Below are 19,110 nucleotides of genomic sequence, written 5' to 3'. Positions count from 1 at the left end.
ACTCTGAGAGGGAGTACATTCATGCTATAAAGATTCATGAAGTGCTCTCTTTTAAAAGGAAGAATGGTTCTGTACATAGGAAGAAACTTGTTTATAAACAGATTTTCTACAAGACTGAGCAAGCCACCTTACTTCCTCAGTTCTTCCATTAGATAATTGGAAATAATTGGAAATAATGAACTATCTTTCCCTTGTGTGCTTTGTTTTTAAATTAGAATCTAAGTGTGTTGAGAGGCACTATTTTCTGCTATATTGCTTTTACAGTACTAGAGCAAGACAAGTCTCTTTAGGGATCTTTAACCAGCACACAAATAGCAAACAACAGTAATATTTTGCTTAACTTGGCCAGCTCTCTTTATGACTCTGAGGAAATCCCTTGAGATTCCCAAGAGCTGACCGATTTGGATGGACTGATAAGTGTAATAAAACTCCTCAGCTATGACTTTGAGATCCATACAGGCCAGGGAAGGGCTGATGCATTCACAGAAGCAGAGCTGTGTTGAGCACGCCTGACTTGCCACTAGGCGCAGGGAGGCAACGTGCACTGGGGCGTGTGCAATGGCTATAACCCTCCCCCTGCTTCCTCCTCCCCAAATCCCATGACTAAGACAATTTTGTCCATATCTATCTTTTGCTGGAAGGGTATGTTTTGACAACTCTTCAGTTCTGATCATAATTTAACTAGACATAGTGCATACAGGCATAAAGCCACATTGATGCTGGAGTTCAACAGGCCTTTTACTATTGGTTGACTTTTTTTTCTCCCCTGCATAATCCTTTGTGGCCTTTGTTTCTTGCTTAATAAAGACTCATTTTATATGCTTATGGTACTATTTATATTTCCCCTTCTTGGTTCATTTCACAGCATTCACCTCTAATGAGCCAGTCAATACAGTTCACTTTGATTTTGAAAACTCTTTCAAAAAGCTTTCCACATCAAATGCTTCTAAACAAACTGCACATATTGGATAAGAGGGAAAGTCCTTTGAAGGACTAGTAACTAGGTAAACCTGATGGGAATAGAGCGGGAAACACTAAGAAGTTAATTTTTGCAAAGATTGGGTGTTACTAAGAAGATTTAGTGACATAAGTGGCCTGCCTCAAGGTGGGCCTTGTTCTGTTCAACACAGCTGCAAGGGATTTGGAGTTAAAAAGACTATGGAAAGCTTGCAGATATTTCAATGGACTATGAGGAGTTAAAAAAAGTCTTCATAAAGTAGCCTGACTAGTCAATAAAATAGAAGATGAAATTCAGTATCAGTACGCATAAAGCAGTATAATTACACGTGCATTAGAGATGCACAAACCCACAGCTGCTTCCGCCATCATGGCATTGGTCAATAATTTTATGAAAATGTTAGAGGCCAGGAGATTCGGATGACAAGTCTCAATTTGGTCTACCATAGATCCATTTCAGAACTACTTTTGTCTTCAGTGATGACCCCATAATCACAATCCTAGTGATACAACTCGGGCTGCAATAATGGAAGACTTCACCTAAATTTTCTTTCTTACTGTTTTTTAAACTTTTGTCACTTACTGTGTGATGATTAGACTAAGTATTAATATTGTTTTATTTAATAAAAGCCACAGAGCCCCTTTGATGGGTGGTGACTAGCCGAGAACAGAGGTAGGCTTTCCAACAGATGGAAATAACTAATGCAGGAATAACAGTCCCAAAACTGATAACTAACTTGATGTCCTCTCTTGCCTTCCTCCTTGCAGTGCTTCTAGAATTCCATGCCCAGTCAACAAAGGCTGCTTATTTGCAATTCATGTGCACATTCTACTTCTTTAACAAAACACACCTCATCTTTGTGATTAGCCATTTTTGCTAGTCATCTTTCACACTGCACCTCAGGAGAGCTCGTTAGTGACCCAGAATTACTGCTGCAGAGTCCCATCCTGCTTGTTTGTATTTATTGGTAACCCTATCATACAAGTGCTGGTGGTATTAAAGTACAAAACCTCATGCTAATACAATTCCCCCTAATGGCTACACTTTAGTAGTGAATTACAATAAGTTCTAGTTGGATCAATTTCTTCATACTCAGTTCCTTTTGACTTAACTGATAATTGAATCTTCTTCACTGTCCCATCTTACTAATGGATGAACATATGGAGAAGAATGGTTTAGAGTAATGTAGACAAGAAAAACATTCATTATGCACACTCAAGACTACATTTCTTCTTCACCCAAAGTTAGCCACTGGGTCTCAGGCGTGACAATTGCCTGGGGATTCATTGCTTAGGAACAAACCAGATATTAGAAAAACAAAAGGCTCAGAAAAGCTTCATGTAACATATAACAATGTAAGTGAACTATTCATGTATTTAAAATTGAGAGGTCAATCATTCTGTGTGACAGTATAGGTTTAAAAGACAAGAATGATGTGAAAGACTACAAGAAACACTGACTTTGCCTTTCAGAAGGTGGCCAAAGTAATGTTTCTTTGAAGTCTGACCTCATGTCCAATACATTTGTGAAACTATTCACAACTGCAGTAATAAAAATGTATACCACAGAATATATTGTACAGTCTGCAATTCTGAATTTAACCAGTGCACCATAGTGCTGTTTCAAAATAAACTAGACTTCAAGCTCCGCAACCAGTGTTTTGGTCAGGTATCTGAGGAACTTTTCAGGGTTTGGAGTGTTCTAAGGATGAAACTTTAATATATTTTCATGAACAGCATTTAATTAAATCTCTATAATTTATTTTTAAGGAATGTACAATGCAGAAATTTTTATTGTTACCATGTCAATACTGCTGTCAACCACAATGGGAAACCTGCGTATGTACTGTTTTTTTTACTGCAGACATTAATTCTAAGAGGAATTGTTAAGGGAGGAATGGACAGGAAAGGAAAATTAACTGGAAGACATAGATATTGGAGATTAACTATATAGGCCTTACGTCTTTGCCAATCAGATCTTCTTGATTTTCCACAATACCCCAGGGAGCTATGCCAATGGTGCAGATCTTCCCTCGAGATTTTGAGGCATGATCTTTCAGTGCATCACCAACATGCCGAATGACCCCTGGGAAAGAAACAGCATAAACCAGAAATTAATAATTATATATTTTTTGTTAATTTTGGTATGGATTTAGTGTAGAATTCTTTTTTAGGGAATACCTATGCATGTCCTTATAGAGCGAATGTATTCCTATTGATTATTATTACAGTAATACTGTAAACTGATTTTATCTAAAAATTATTAAATCAAGTTGCAAGAAAAAAATTACACAGCTCTAGAAATAAGAATGGAAACATTGACAGCCAACTGTAATTTGTTTATCTGCACTTGTGTTCACAAACATATGTGTATGCAAGCATTTGCATCCTGTCCAAGCATAGAAAGAAGCACATAGGAGCTTCTTTCTCCTCCTCCTGTCCCTCTCTATCCCCCCCAGCCCCCCATACCTGTCACCAAAAGGTGTAGCTCACACACGAAGGTTCCATTCTATTTGAATAAAGGACAGAAATGTAAAAACGTCATTACACTACTCTGTGCTGAGCTATTCTACCATTTTTTCCAAACAAACTCAGTCACTTGAGATAACTTCCAGCAGAGTATTAGAAACCTCCCTGGGGATCAGTGAGAAAACAGAAATTAGTACAGAGAATGACTGTTCTCCAACTCTCTTCCAAGTGCTTCCTGATAATGCTCCTTGTATGCTTTAGGCCAGCTTTGTCAGTGTTTCAGTGGTATCCTTCCGCAAATGACAAGTGCCACTCCTCCCTTCTTTCCATAAACTAATTTTTTAACCTGTTTATCAATAAGATGTTTTGTGATGTGGCTGCACTGAAGCAGATCTATAGATTTTCTGCAGAAGTTACCTGTCACTCAGTTTTTGCGTTTGCTTCTTGCTCTGATTGTACAATTTCAAGATGACTGAATTGGAATTACAATAGTCACCCAATAGATGTGATTTTAGCTGTAGCTTTTCTGCACTATAAATGAACTGTGTAAGAAAAAAACTCCACCACCTTACAAATCCTCTAACTCTTGCTGTCTAATTTTCTTCTGTGGAGAGAAACGGGAGAAAATAAAGCCTCTGTACTTGCAATCAGATATGAATTGAGCTACAATACAGCAACCCAAAGGATTCAAAGCACAAAATCTGTCCAGATTGCACAAGCTTCTGCTATTTAGAATACTAAACTTTTGGCATGACATGACTACTCAGAATCAGCTGGTTTAAGTCATTTACGAGTCATGGTTATTGTCAGGCATGCACCATTCAGGCATGCACTAAGATCATCTTTCAAGGTCCCTTCCAACCCTTAAGGGATGGAATTTTTTTTTGTTTTAGGTAATAAGAGTTTGACTTATTCACTTTCTGGTTAGTAGTCTCTCACTGTAGCTTAATATTGATCTTATAAAGCCATCACTGGCAATATACTAATACAAATACCTCAGAGGAGGCTTTATCTTCAGCTCACCAGTGTGCTTTTCATGGTTTAGCAGACTTTTTATTCCTTGGTAGTTGCCAGGCTGGTATGAACTTGGCATTTTCTTTTGTTTTCTTTCTATTGTTTGCACATAGTACAGACAATACTAATAAAACAAAGAATGGAATTGCTTCTTAATATCATCAGTCCTAATCTTTTTCTGTGATGAAATCTCCTAGATACCACTGTGCTATCATTCCAATGTTACCTGTGTTTACTCCTCCAGTGAATATCCACGCTCCAGTTGTCATAGCAGCCTTAATGAGGCCTTTTCCAAAGACTTGCTTGAGTTTTGGCTGAAGTTCAAAATTCTGAAGGCCCCCATGCACAGAGATGAGTAGTTTAGGGAGCTCAAGCTGCCACTCTTTGGTCATCAGATGCAGAAGAAGGTCAGGCTTTGTGTCAAAAGACACACGTACATACTGCAGAAATAAGGGCAATAGCAAGGAATAAAAGGTTGGTTATACTCACTGGTTCTTAGTACATACGACCTATGCCCAATAGATCACCGAAAAAAGGCAACCTTTATGACAAAAACACTAACTAATTGCTATCTTGATGATTAAAAGTTAGGAAACTAGAAATAACAGTACACTTGCAATTCATTTATCTAGGAGATCAAGTCATAAATTGCATCATGCTTAACAATGCTTGCAAGATGTCTTTCATTTATGAATGTAAAAAGTGGAGAAAAAAAATTAAATGAGCTGCCAAGGATGACCTAGGTCAGAACTATGCATTCACTTCTCTCTTATTCTAACAAACTAAAAAAGTAGGAAATAACAGAAGCAAGTTCAGTTCTTAAAGCACATGTTAAGTTTTACCTAAGTAAGACTTAGGTAAATCAGGTAATTTGCAGATTAATCATAAATTTTCTTAACAGAACACAGTACCACAATAAGATCTGGAAGGCCCTTCTGAAGTGAATAAAACAGGTTATAGAAAGTCACTCATCTGTCAAAATTCCGATTGAACCAATGCATATAGAGTCCCTTCAGTAGTCTCCCCCTTGATAGCCTGACAGCACAGACATTAGATGTGTAACACTGGCACCTTTGCTTTCAGCCAGAGAAATGCCTAGTTCTAACTTCTTTACTGTAGCATGCCAGGCAGTATAATATTCACATATATTATGCAATAATCTTGTCCCTCTTTAACATCTCTAATCAGCATTTCTTGCAAAAAGACTGTTCTTTTTTAGTAAATCATATGGCAGTAAAAGGGGACTTGTTTCTAGTTGAATCATAAAGACAGACTTGACTTTTTCAAGAAAATAATGTTAACAGACAAATAGTTTCTTTGCAAGAATGAGCTGCTAAGTAGTGAACAGCCATTCTTAACATTTCTGGAAGAGAAACTCCTTTAGGGATATAGTCACAGAGACAGGCACAACCAGACTGAAAGCTGAGCAAGATCTTTGGAATGCACATTTACACCAGTGCATAGGTAATGTTCTCTGTATCAGCCAAGCAAATTCATAACAGCTAATGGACAAAGAATATGCAATATTAATGTCTGGCAAGAGCATATGAACTGCATCCTCAGAAGCTACCCGTTCAATTTCCCGTGTGGGAGTTGAGAAAATCTTACACGGCACCTGATGCCACTGACCAGATGGTGAAACTAGTGATTTTGATTAGAATTCAAAGACTGTCAAAAGTTATAACAAACCAGAAGGATTGTAAGGAGATTGATTCTTATTCCCTTTGTCCCAAGGGAGAACGGAGGTTGAAAAGGGAAATGCATTTTTAAGACTGCAGACATTAACAGACAGACAATAATCTTCAGGGAGCCTACATGAAACCTCTGCTGGTCAAACCAAGGAGATTATGTTTTGAGATCGCTAGTGCCTGTAGTGGTTTGGCCCAGCTAGCACAGCAGCACCATGACAGTCTCTCGCCTGGTGCCCCCATTCACCCCCACCCTTGTTAGGATGGCAGAGGCCCCAGCGAAATGGGAGTAAAAAGATAAGCAAGGTTGTTGTGGATTGAGACAAGGGCAGGGAGGGCTCGCTGCCAGTTATGGCTCTGGGCAAAACAGACTCCAGTACTTGATTTAGAGAGGAAAGTAGGAAAGATCATTCTACTACCTACAAGAAACAAAATGGAATAAAAGCAAAAAGAGAGTAGGATGATGAGAAGATTACAACCAGCACTTTAAGATCTCCCTCCCCCATCCCTCCTTTCATCCCAGGCCCAGCTCACTGCTCCCGATATCTCTACCTCCTCCCCTCTCAATGGCTCAGGGGGGCAGGGAATGGGGGATGTGGTCATTCTCTCACAGATGGGCTCTGCTGCTTCTGTCTTCTCAGATGAGGATGACTCCTGGCATTCTTCCCCTGCTCCAACACGAGGTTCGTCCCCCAGAACACAGTCCTTAATGAACTTCTCTGGTGTGGGTTGTTCCCAACAGCTGTGGCTTCTGCCAATACAGGGTCCCTCACATGGGACACAGTCCTTGGTGAATATCTCTGGCGTGGATTCTTTGCCACGGTTGCAGTTTCTGCAGTTACAGAGTCCCTCTCTCGGGACAAGGCCTCTTCTGGGCATAAGTTTAATGAGCTGCTTTGTCATGGGTTCCTCCCCACAGTTACAGTTGTGGATATTGGATCCCTTCCTCAGGGCATGGGCTCTTCCAGCCATAGTTTCAAAGAAGAAAATTACTGCCCCTGTCTTGGGGTCTGAAGTGGTTGGGCCCCCGCCATGGGACACGGCCTCCTCTGGCCATAGTCACTGGCCCTGGCTCGGGGCTCCCAACAAAGTGAATTGCTTCCCCTGGTCTGGGGCCAGCCATAGCAAAATGAGTCTGCCCCTGATACGGGGTCACAATCAAAATGAGTCTCTACGCTGATGCGGGGGCCCCCAAAGAAATGAAAATAAATCTCATCTTCATCAGTTCTCTTCATAGAATGCAGGGGAGTCTCTGCTCCAGCACATCTCCTCCTCTCTTTCATCACTGACCTTGGTGTCCGCATGGTTGTTTCTCTCATTGTTCCTACTCCTTGCCAGAAGAAGATGGAGGAAGATGGAGGAAGAAACCTCCTCTTCCGGCTTCTTCTTAAAAAGTGATTGTGGAGGTGTCTAATTGGCTCAGCCAATGGGTCTGGCTCTGAGCTGGGGAGAGTTGCGAGCAACTTCTTACAGGAGCCATCTTTACAGCCCCTTCCCCCTTACCAGAAAAGGCTGTCATGTCAAACCATGACAGTGCCTTACTCTGTTTTTCAGTGAAGACAGATGGGGAGTTTTAAGAAGACAGATAAAGTGAATTCTTGTTTGTAATGATTGTACAAATTTGATGAAAACAGGATGATATTAAAATGAAGGCACAAATATTATCAGAGGTGTATTATCAGCCAGTAACTGGTTTTTTTAATGCTTTAACTGTTTTCTAATACAAATATGTGACTTCACTGTCCCCAACTTCTTAGGCCAATAGACTCTTAGGCAAAATCATATAATCATACAATTATAGAATCATAGAATGGTAGGGGTTGGAAGGGATCTTTAGAGATCATCTAGTCCAACACCCCTGCAGAAACACGTTAATCTAGATCAGGTCGCATAGAAATGTGTCCAGGTGGGTCTTGAAGACCTCCAAGGAAGAAGACTCCACAAACCCCCTGGGCAGCCTGTGCCAGGGCTCCCTCACCATCACAGGAGAAGATTTTTCCTTATGTCTAAATGGAACTTTTTGTCTTCCAGCTTCATGCCATTACCCCTTGTCCTATTGCTAGATACCATTGAAAAAAGGGATGCCCCAACCTCCTGACACCCACTCTTTAGATATTTGTAAATATTAATAAGATACTCCCTCAGTCTCCTCTTCTCTAGACTAAACAGCCCCAGTTCCCGCAGCCTTTTTTCATAAGGAAGATGCTCCAGTTCCCTGATCATCTTGGTGGCCCTGCGCTGGACTCTCCAGAAGTTCTCTGTCCCTCTTGAGCTGAGGAGCCCAGAACTGGACACAGGACTCCAGATGAGGCCTCACCAGGGCAGAGTAGAGGGGGAGAAGAACCTCCTTTGACTTGTCTATGTTGAACCTCCAACTCTCAGCTGGTTGAGATAAAAAATTTCTTTCATTTTCTTATCCACTAAGAGGTCTGAATTTCAATAAATATAAATCTAGATAGGAAGTCAGAAAGTCAGAAAAAATATTTTCATACACCTATTTGAAGTGTAGCCATCTCTACTACTACAAACATGCTTGTTTGTTCCTTATACTGTTCTTTATACTTGTTCTTTATACTGCAGGCAAACCCCCTCTATACTTAGGATAAGAATTAATTTTACTTTACATGGAGGAAATTTAAGAAAAAAAATTTTTTTTCATATAAAATAATATTTAAATTGTCATGGATAAGCTTTACTGTTCTAGAAGTTTTTTGAGAAGGGCAATGGTATCAAATATCATGATTTGGCTTCTGTTCATAAACCTCAGTTTTTATGACTGATTCATGTTTGCTTTTACAAAGGCCATTTTCTGTTTTGTGCACTTGAAACTACTCTTTTGCCGTTACTGTCACTACTTAACATGTTAACAAGTACGTATAGGAGAATTCTTTTGTCATCACTTTCCAAGTATGCATTAAATTATGAATTTAACACATTTAAGGGCATTTTTATCTATTTTAAAAATTCATTTATTTCAATCTTGTAGCAGAATATTAGGCCTTTTCAGTTTTTGTTTAGAATATTAATGAGTATTTCTGCTGTTCATGAATTCCTTTGCTGTTGCATCTGGAGGTAGATTTAAAATTTAAATGTAAATCTAAGCTACACCACAGCTCTGTTTATTCTGCATCTGTCAGCTGTAGAAGTGATCCTTTCTAATGGCAAGTGATAAAATCCCTTCTTTATGGGACTGACGTATGGATAGCATGCCAGATTCCAGTTGTTGTGTCACCGAAGCAGGGCAGGATAGGAAGCAAAAGTACAGATCTAAATCACAAAACCTATGGACTACCCTGACTGACATCAGAATAACACTGTCAAGTGGAGAACCATCAAGTTCAAGCTGTCATGCGCATCTGATCCCTAAGCTTGCACAGAAGTAGTCAGCAAGGGTGCCATTTGTTGCCAACAATTGTTTCACTTTTTATGAAGTAGTACCCTAAAAAAAATAACTCTGCCCATAATCAAACTACTAGATCCTTGCAAGCTGGATTCCAAAGCCCTAGCCTTGCAAGCTGGATTCCAAAACCTTAGGACAGAAATAAAAGCTTCTGTGCAGTAAAATTACCGCTCTGTTATTCAAACACTGCTGTTTCATTGAAGTACATGGTGAATGACTGCAGATAAGTGTCAGTGAAAAAACAAAGATTCAGAATCTTGTTTCCCTTTAAAAACTATTTTATGATCTGCATCTAATGTTTGCTTTTTGTTTCTCTTTGATACATGCAGGTACTGCATTCACCTACTTTATGTCTATCTCTGCAGACACTTCAAGCTAAAGACTGATTTCCTCGAAGTGTGATCTTCACATATAAAGTAGGCCTCATGTAAGTTGCACTGAATTAAACAGAAAAACTGTTACTTAGACTGAAATTGGACTGGTTCCTTATAAGTTAACAATCTTAACATCTTAAGGCCTCATCCAAGTTCCACTAGTCAGTGGAGGGACCTTCATTGATTTAAATGGCCTCTGAACAGGTGCTTTTCTGTGTTATTTCTCCCTTTTCTTCATGTAGAATGTCACCTTTTAAATTCTAGAAATGTTCCGTAAGTATAAATTTACTGTAACAAAAACATTTGCTGTATTTCATGATTTATGCATGCTACACGATCATCTCTATTTTTTTTTCTCTCAAAAGCATTGATGGCTTTTAAGATCTTTTTTACACTATTTTGGTAATTTTAAAAGCAGAAATGCACATTTTTAATGTGACTGATTTCCAAATACACTTAATTGTGGGAATAAAGAACTGGTAATTGGCAAAAAATGTAAACTGACATTCAGAGTATGAGACTGCTAGGGAATGAGATGATATAGAATGCTTGTTTGTGAGTGTGAGAAGCAGCAGCGTGAGAGTGGAAAACAGGCAAATCCTGAAGGTCAGCAGGATGTAAAAGCAAAACCAGATATTATGTAACTTTGACAAATTTTTTTTACTGTCTACTTCAAAACATTACAGAAAATAAGATAATGCTTTCAGGTACAACTCTAAGCTTATAACACTACTTCTAAGCAGCAAAGAGCATAAGCAAGGTCATGCACCTCATCATTACTACATGAGAACAGCAATAGTTTTTTTTCAATCCACTGATTTATTGCAAAAGTTTATGTATCACCACATCCCTCTCAAAACTTTTTATAGTTGTCCAAATTGAAAATCTGCTGTAAAAACATCAATGTGAACAGCAAAACTGTTAAACGTCTTTCTTAAACTTTAATTAGATGAGTCCCTTGCAAAGAAAATATGAGATTCATAAAGACCTAAAATCCACAGTGGTGTTGTAGGATTATCTGTGGCTCTATCAAAACTGAAAGGAAGACCCCTTTAGTAACTTGTTAACCAATATTACCCAATCTTGGCTTTATGTTTCTATATAATATGCAGTACTCTCATCTATTAGCACTATTGATTTAAGAAGCTTAGTGCAGTCTCAGTGAAGATACTTTTAACAACTCAACGGTATTACCAAAATTCATGTTAGAATTTTGTTCTATGTGGCTGTGGAAATGAAACTAATGGCACAGCCAATTCTACTGGCAATATGTAAACCTACATTATGTTTTCTATTTGTTCCAAACCCACATGTCCTATTATAATGTTGGTGTAATTTTCATTTTTACAGACAAAGATGCCATTGTTAACTGATAGGTTATTATATCACTGCATTTTTAGCTTTAAAATATACATGCAAAATATATTTACTATCAAATGTGCACATATACTAGTAAAATCTAATTCTGTTACTTCCAAAAGAGGAAAAAATTATCTGTCCATCTTACATTCACTACTCTGTTCCATTAATTAGCTACCAGTTTACTAACAATAAATCTGAGATTGTGGCTTCCATTAATAAATTCCACCTCATTCCCTGATCCAGAAAAAACTACTATTTTTTTTTATTAGCATAGATCAAGATAATACTACTCGGTTCTATCTTTCTCTTGGTTAATAATTTTCAGGTGTAAGTATCCACTTCAGGAAACAAAGTAAGGAACAGGTGTTAAATTTTATGCCAGATTCTTTCCCTAAGGCTTTCTTTGATATTGGTCAGCTTGCTAAATCTTGGTAATTCAAAAGATTATTCTATTAGCCAATAGGCACAATATTGTCTGAACAATATTTCCAAGGACTACTAGGTACCCGTTCCTTTTTACAAATCTTACTTTTCAAGGTAATTTAAATGCTTTCCCCCCCACCCTCTTCCTCTACTAGAAAAATTGGTGGTTACTTTGATGGAACAAATTCTCACATTTCACAGAAACTTTTTAATATGCTAAGTTTTATTTATTAAGGGAAAGATCTTGTTCCCAGCAAACTCAGAGACAGGAGTTTTATTCTTCCTATTAATAAAACTGTAACAACTAGTTAAGCAGCTTTTTGACTGTAAACTATCCTAAAATAACATTTGGGCTGGAAATATGATGGTAAGGACAGTTTCATACTGTTTTCAGTGACAAACACACCATAGTATCACAAAGCTCTTTGTTTCATTTCCATTTAAAAAAATGCAAAATTATTGGTTAATGCAAACCTCTTTATTTGTATTTTAGTTGCATGCAAGATGTTTTCTCATTGGTGGTAATCAAGCTGGACATCTATTAGAAATATTTGGCAAACTGTTTCATTTGAAGCACTTTTCCCACTAGTGATATGACTGAATTTCTAGAACTTCTACTGACTTATTAAATTAAAGATTAATTTGTTTATTCCCATGTTTCAGATTGGGTTTGGTAACTACGAATAGATGGCAGATACAATTATCTTCCTGAGTTCTAGTACTGTCACAATAAATCCAGATGTTTTCCATCAATCAAGGTTTTGTCTATACTGATCCATAAGTTTTAACCTGTTATTTAGGTCTCTCTGATTTTTAATCCCTTTATGCCTTTTTTTTTTTTTTCCCCTAAATTCTTCAGTATTTCACTCTTGACTGCACTCTGTGACAAGATTGTTCTTTCCTTCATATTGACTTTTAATTTTACCTCCACAGTTTCACTGCAAATATATTTCTATGAGCACACAGCATTTATCTTGGAGCATCTCCTGTTCTCTTATGACACTGTGTCAGGACACCAGAATCCCAATAAAGACCAGAAATCCTCTGGGGACATTGGTATCAGCAGCTTCCTTAAACCCTTCATCTTTTCTTGGCTGCCCAAGACCACTTTTGTCTGGGCAAGACAGTTTATTGCTTTATCAACATCCTTAACAACATCACTCAAAAAGCTCTAGTGATTATCCTTTCTCATACAGATCTAATGTAAAGTATCCCTAAATGGTTAAGAGCATGATCATTACTCTGAATCTTTCTCATTTTTGCTGAAAAGTGTTCTGTGTTGCTCCCAGTACTTGTGAAGACACTAATAGCACTATTTGGTTCATTTCTGTGGGATGGAGATTTCAATTTATTAACACTGAACAAATGTTATTTACTGAATCTCTCTAGAAATGGCCTTGCAGATTTTTAGGTGACTGGTTATCAACTGAATACAAAGAGCCTGTGACACCTGATCTTCTATCTGTTTCTTGGTGCAGCGGTGTTTTCTGGTTCCTATCAAAAGGAGCCAACTATCTGGGCAAACCAAACCATCTGTCCAGGTAATCATTCCAGGTCCAGAACCTGTGTATCTATCTGAGGAAAATATCTGGCTCTTGCTAGCATAGTACTTGGGCTCTTCATTACCTCTAATACATCTAGTATCACAACAGATCTGAGAGACCTACTGGGAAGAATTCTGGCAAGGGAGATGGTACAGAGTTGCTGGGCAGGTTATTCTGCAGAGTTCCTGGGCATTCTGCTTCTACCCTTACTGCCTAAAGCACTGTCTTGGTCACAGTGTGCCAGTTATATACCTTTTATTTCCAGTGTTCCAGGTTCTGTAGTTTAACTATGTAGAGCCAGAGAGATTCTTCCTTTCATGCAATGCCACTTTGAAGAAATACCTTCATGGATTACTGTGAGTGCTGGAAATATCTCTCCAACTTAGTAGAGCAACGCCTTCAGATTAATGTACTTTGGTATCACTTCATAGAATTCTATTATGATAAATTGACTTGCTCAAGGAAATCTACGGGAGAACAGGGATTTCCCAGATCCTAGTTTAGATACTTACTGGCCTCTTACTTCATTGAAAGATGAACCAATAAATGTATCTGGTCTAACTTCTGATAAATATCTGGAGGAATATTAAAAGAAATTTGGTATAGTTCAAATTTGGCAGCCTCGTAGACAGACTCAGCAATAGGAAAACATAGTTGAATTCTAAAGTTAATCAGAAAAAGAGGGCTGGCTACCTGTTAGAAGCAGCACATTAGTATACATTCAGTCTTCATAAAGGTAGCCCCTCTTAATGCTACCCTCCAGCTTTTACAGATAAGTCTGTTCAACAGTTCTTTGGCACATGATACATAAAAATATATGGTATGATCTTATGTTAAATAATACTTAAATTGAAGTTATGAAAGAATGCTGTTTACTCTTTGTGATTTTTTGAGCTATCAGCATTATTTAAGAGAAAAATCTGGTTACCATGGCTTTATTGGAGTGGCCACCTCCTTGGAACTCAATAGTTCCAAAAGCGTCTGTCGGGCTGAGCTGCGTGTGTTTGCTGATGGACCACTTCTCTGACTGGATGTCATTGCGAGTAAGTCTGCTTTCATTTTTCTCATTCTGAATAACGGAGATGCTTGGAGTCAGTCCAACATGTTGACCTATCAGACGCCCACAGCAACACCTATGACATTAAACAAACAGAACACTTCAGTCACGTGCGTGCAATAAACTGAACAGGGAAACAAACTATCTAAAAATACCCACAGATGTTGAAAAAAAACAAACCCTTTTCAAGTCTGCTGAGTACATTCCTGCTATCTGAAGACTCTACTTGTGGGAGCAACATAGTACAGATGTTACCTTTTCTTTCTATGATCTTGTTTACTCTCGACTCTTCTGTATTTCAGTAAAATCATGTGTTGTTCTAAATATGTACAAAAGGAATATAAAGGACATTTTCTAATGTCTTCAGATGACATCAGAGTAAATAATCAGCTTTCATACGGACTAGCACATATTTAAAATTTGTAGTTCACTGCAATTACTTTCTCTTGTGTCACGTACCCACTTCAGGTGAATATTCATGGCCTAGCATTTTGAATCAAGAAGATAAAGAAATCAAACATAGATGCTAATATGCCTTTGCTTTATCTGCTTTTTTTGATAAGTTTTGAAATGTAAACAAATGATGCCTGTAAGAATCCATAACTCCAGATGTAATTCAACTACCTGTTGATCAAATACATATATATGCATGAATACATAGAGACATTTTCTTGTAACTGACTTTGATTTTCATACAAGTAGCATGCAATTACCTATGGGGGTCTTTTGTGCTGGGTATGATATGAACACATTCTCTCTTGTAAAATGCTCTTTCTATCCATGACTTCTGTGCCTAAGAAAGAAAAAGAAAGTGCTGTGAGCCCTGTTTGCTTATTAAAACGTAAGAGTACTTCTGAAGAGAAATTTAAAACATTAAAGAAAGCTTCACTGGCTTTGCAGATACACAGTGCACATTGTGCATAGAGAAAACAATTTCCATTGGAACTATGGTTCCTTTCTAGAGATAGGCATCCAACACAAGGTCTTCAGACTGTTTTCATCTTCACTAGCCAGATGATTTTGATGCGGTCATTTTTATTCCGTAGCAGGAATCACTGGAAGAGAATTAATTCAAACTGCAAAGATTCTGCATGGTAGAGAAAAATACTCATGTATTCATTAAAAATAAGCAAAATTTCCATTTTAGTGATACAATTAAGTTGGGTCTAACTAAATAAAAAATCTCAAAAATGAGAAAATATCTTGCAATACAAGTTAAAACACCATGATTCTAATACATTTTTTAATTCAACTATCGAGAGTGCCGTTTAACTTGGAGCCATAAATCCATCTCAATGGAAAAAAAACCCCAAACCAAATGGAAGATCTATTTCTGAAAAAAACCACAAAAATCTCTGATACATTGAGTCAGATGATCAGCTGATGTAAACTCTGAAACTAGCTGAGTTCAACGAAGTTAATACCTGTTAATAACAGGAACTTTGCCCATATATTTGCTTGGAACTGTATAAATACCCTCAGCATAGTCTTAATTTTCAGATACACAAGGGATTTTTTTTTTAAAGAAAAAAAAAGATAAATGGGTAGTAAAGAAAAAACCCAAACGAAAGAACAAACATGAGACACTCAAGAGTTCTAAAGGTAGATTTCAGGTAGGATTCAATTATTTCATGTAATAAGGAGATGAGTTGAGATTAAATAATAATTTCAAACAGATACATTTGTATTTACAAAACATATTAAAATAATAAACTAGCTACTTAATTATGCAGCAGAAGCAAAATGATACACTATGAGCTGTGATAAAGTTATCAGAGAGTTAAAGAATGTGAATGAGCCATAGATAATTTAAAGGAAATCTGAGCATCTTGCTTCTATAAACAGAGAAAATACAAAATTGCCTCTAGAACATTAGCTAACTATTGTTACCTTTTACTATGTTAGGTTAGACAGAAATCTATCTAAGCATTGTCTCTACTAATGTTACCCAATGTCTAATGCTATCTTTTTGTCAACTTAATCTGCATTCTGTTTTCCATGTATAAACCCAGAAACCTGTGTTCCTGGGACTTTTGAAAACCACTGCAAATTGTGGAAATTTCTTGGAGTCAATGAATGTTAGTAGCGCAAAGTACTATCGTAGGAATTTCTAGCTACACTCATGACTTATCACATACAGTAAATAACAAGTTATTGTTTTGGCTTTATCACAGAAGACAAACTCTTATTTGATCTAGTTGTCACTCATGTTACAGAAGAATATCTCATCTTTGCTCTACGTGCATGGTTATCTGAAAAATCTGCTAGACTTCCTATTTTGTAGGAATGGCAGACTATCTTTTTTGTAGGAATCTCACTGTCTCTAACATGACTTCTGCAGCTGGGAAAAAGGTGTTAAAGACATCAAATAGAACTGTATTGGATTGTTCTTGCTTACTGTAGCAAACAAAAAGTTAATATATTATAGGATGTGAGGGAAGGTGTGTTTCATGTTTAAGCAACGGACAGTTAAACAGAAATTCTGAAAAATCTAAACTAGTCTTACTTTATGTAGGACAGATTACCTTGAGGTTCTAATTTATTATAACTACTAAATGCTTACAAGTCTATGATACAGGCAATAGTAATCATCATCATCATCATCATCACAACACTGTATACTATACAGTCAAATCAGCTTACTGCATTGAAGTCTAGTGCATCATTGAGTAATTTCTTCAAACAGTACTATTTTCAGGCACGGAAAGGCTTTAAATTAACTTTCTGGAACTGCCTAGGCATTCAGAGTAAACTGTACAAACTTCATTTGACCCTCTTACTGTAGAACTTTTGAAACTAAACTATGTGGGGAAAATTAGTGTTTTCCTTTTTGTTGAGTGTTGTGGACAAATAAAGTTACAAATATTATTCAGGTATGTCAATGCAAACTTTTGAAATTACTGTACAGACCAGACATTCTCAAAATTTCTCCCTTTTTTACTCCAGGCATACAGAAGCTTTCTCTTCTGCCTTATGAAGATACAAAATAAGAACCTGCAGATTTATGAATTGCCTTTGTTGTGTGTATATCTCTAGAGCAACTTTTTGACAAAAAAGGAACACTTAGAATGAAGCCAATTTTATCTTCACGCTTGTTTGTTTTAACACTACGTACATGCCTGGGATATTCTTTTTCTTCTCCAGAAAGCATGAAAAGCTTTAATAAGCAAACTTTTATTCCTGGTATCCAAAATCAGCTCCTACTGCAGAGGTTACACAGCATATGATTATCATTTATGTTGCCAAGACTGCCTAAAAATATCCTATGTTAAATAAATCTTGTGTACTTTCCTGGGAACAATTTACCTTGGTGAATTTACTTTTCTCAAAAAGACCTAACGTTTCGTTTTAAAAAACGGCCACTAGTTTCTCTAAGCCTCAGGATCCAGTACAAAAAGGTGTCAAAACAGGGACTTTACTGAAAACTTTTTTCTTTAGGTATAAAAGCAGGCTTTCAAACCCCAAGAAATGGACATTAAAAATAATTTTCTTACTGTTTTTCATACTGTCATTACAAGTAGAAGAGAAATCTACCTATTTTAAATATAATAGTAAAAATACGCATTTGAACTTTCATTTGACTCCTTCAAATGTAACACTGCAAAAATAAGAGTCTGATTTAAAAGTCCTTTATCCACATCAGGAAAAAAAGACTTTCCATCCTGTAGGTCTCAAACAAGATACTATCCTACCCAACAGCATCATAATGCAGAAAGACAAGATTTACTAATTTCATAATTCCTTGTCCTTCCAAACTAAAAAGAAAGCATCTGGTTTCACTGAACTAAATTCGTCCCAGCCAAACCCAGGAAACTGCACCATACCAGTTATCTTTCTGTGACAGAGACAACTTGTAATGAAATACAAGGTTCAGAGGTATGTTAGTTGTCATAGAGTCTTCACAACATTAGGATAACTGGAGGAAATGAACACATTCAGATCAATACACTCTGCAATAAACTCTTGTTTATAATGTGAATTAATAAACTACTAAAAAGTTTAGGAAAGAATAGCAGAGTATTTTCAAGAACAGAAGAGCAAGATGTATATCTTCTCTTTCTCTGATTTGATAAACACTATTTGATAAACTCCTTCATTATTAATTCCTATGACAATTTAAAGTCCATGGAGAATTCCCAAAGTAAACACCATACTTCTACTTGGATTTAGTTTAGTCATAGCTTAGATCTACAGGTTAAGTTTCTCCGTTCACTAGCCTAGCTGCAAAATCCCACCAAGAATATTTTTTCTCCCTCTTTTTTACCTCAGCATTGAACTTGGTGTTTATGTCTGTCCTGGAGCAAACTCTGCTGTTCACGTTTCCCTGTTGATGGTCATCATTAATAACACATTTGCGACCGCCCCCCGAGCAAGGCACTCAGTCCTTCTGTGGCACAGAGACAGTGAGGGCAAGCAATGCCATCACACCCATTAGCTGCTTGGAATGTGCTGCTGTGGGATTAGCCTCGTTAAGGGTTCGGTGGACACTCACCCGCAGCCCCACAACACCGCTTGGTTTGAACATCTAATCTGACGCCAAATGAAAAACAAATCCCCTGACAGCTTGGATTTAACTGGCAAAAGCCTTGACGGGGCTTCCCCCCACCTCCCCCTCCTCTTTTCCCCTTAGAGAGTAAGCTTGTGAAAGTGTGATAAGGTGCTCTGAGTACTTAAATTCAATGCAGGAAAACAAATCCTTCAAAAGAAACAGTGTACTAAGCTGAAAAGAACCTGAGCACACAATAGACTGTTAATCTTTGAAGAATGAAACCAGTATGTTTGTTCGGTAACTGTGAGAAACCTATACACAGTTGAAATACAC

General features: G+C 37.4%; 1 protein-coding gene across 1 annotated transcript in view; it reads right to left on the bottom strand.

Annotated features, from left to right (window-relative positions):
- TRPM3 (transient receptor potential cation channel subfamily M member 3) overlaps window positions 1-19,110 on the bottom strand; it is a 399,584-nt gene that overhangs the window by 118,929 nt on the left and 261,545 nt on the right. The window contains exons 2-5 of the mRNA XM_062019433.1: window positions 15,002-15,081; window positions 14,160-14,364; window positions 4,667-4,880; window positions 2,919-3,043 (exon numbers count right to left, since the gene is read on the bottom strand). Of these exons, the coding sequence (XP_061875417.1) occupies window positions 2,919-3,043; window positions 4,667-4,880; window positions 14,160-14,364; window positions 15,002-15,081 (624 nt within the window). The remainder of the gene's footprint in view (window positions 1-2,918; window positions 3,044-4,666; window positions 4,881-14,159; window positions 14,365-15,001; window positions 15,082-19,110) is intronic.

The sequence above is a fragment of the Colius striatus genome, chromosome Z (genome assembly GCF_028858725.1).
Source record: "Colius striatus isolate bColStr4 chromosome Z, bColStr4.1.hap1, whole genome shotgun sequence".
NCBI lineage: Eukaryota > Metazoa > Chordata > Aves > Coliiformes > Coliidae > Colius > Colius striatus.
The sequence above is the reverse complement of the archived record's forward strand: the minus strand, read 5'-3'. Positions and strand labels throughout refer to the sequence as shown.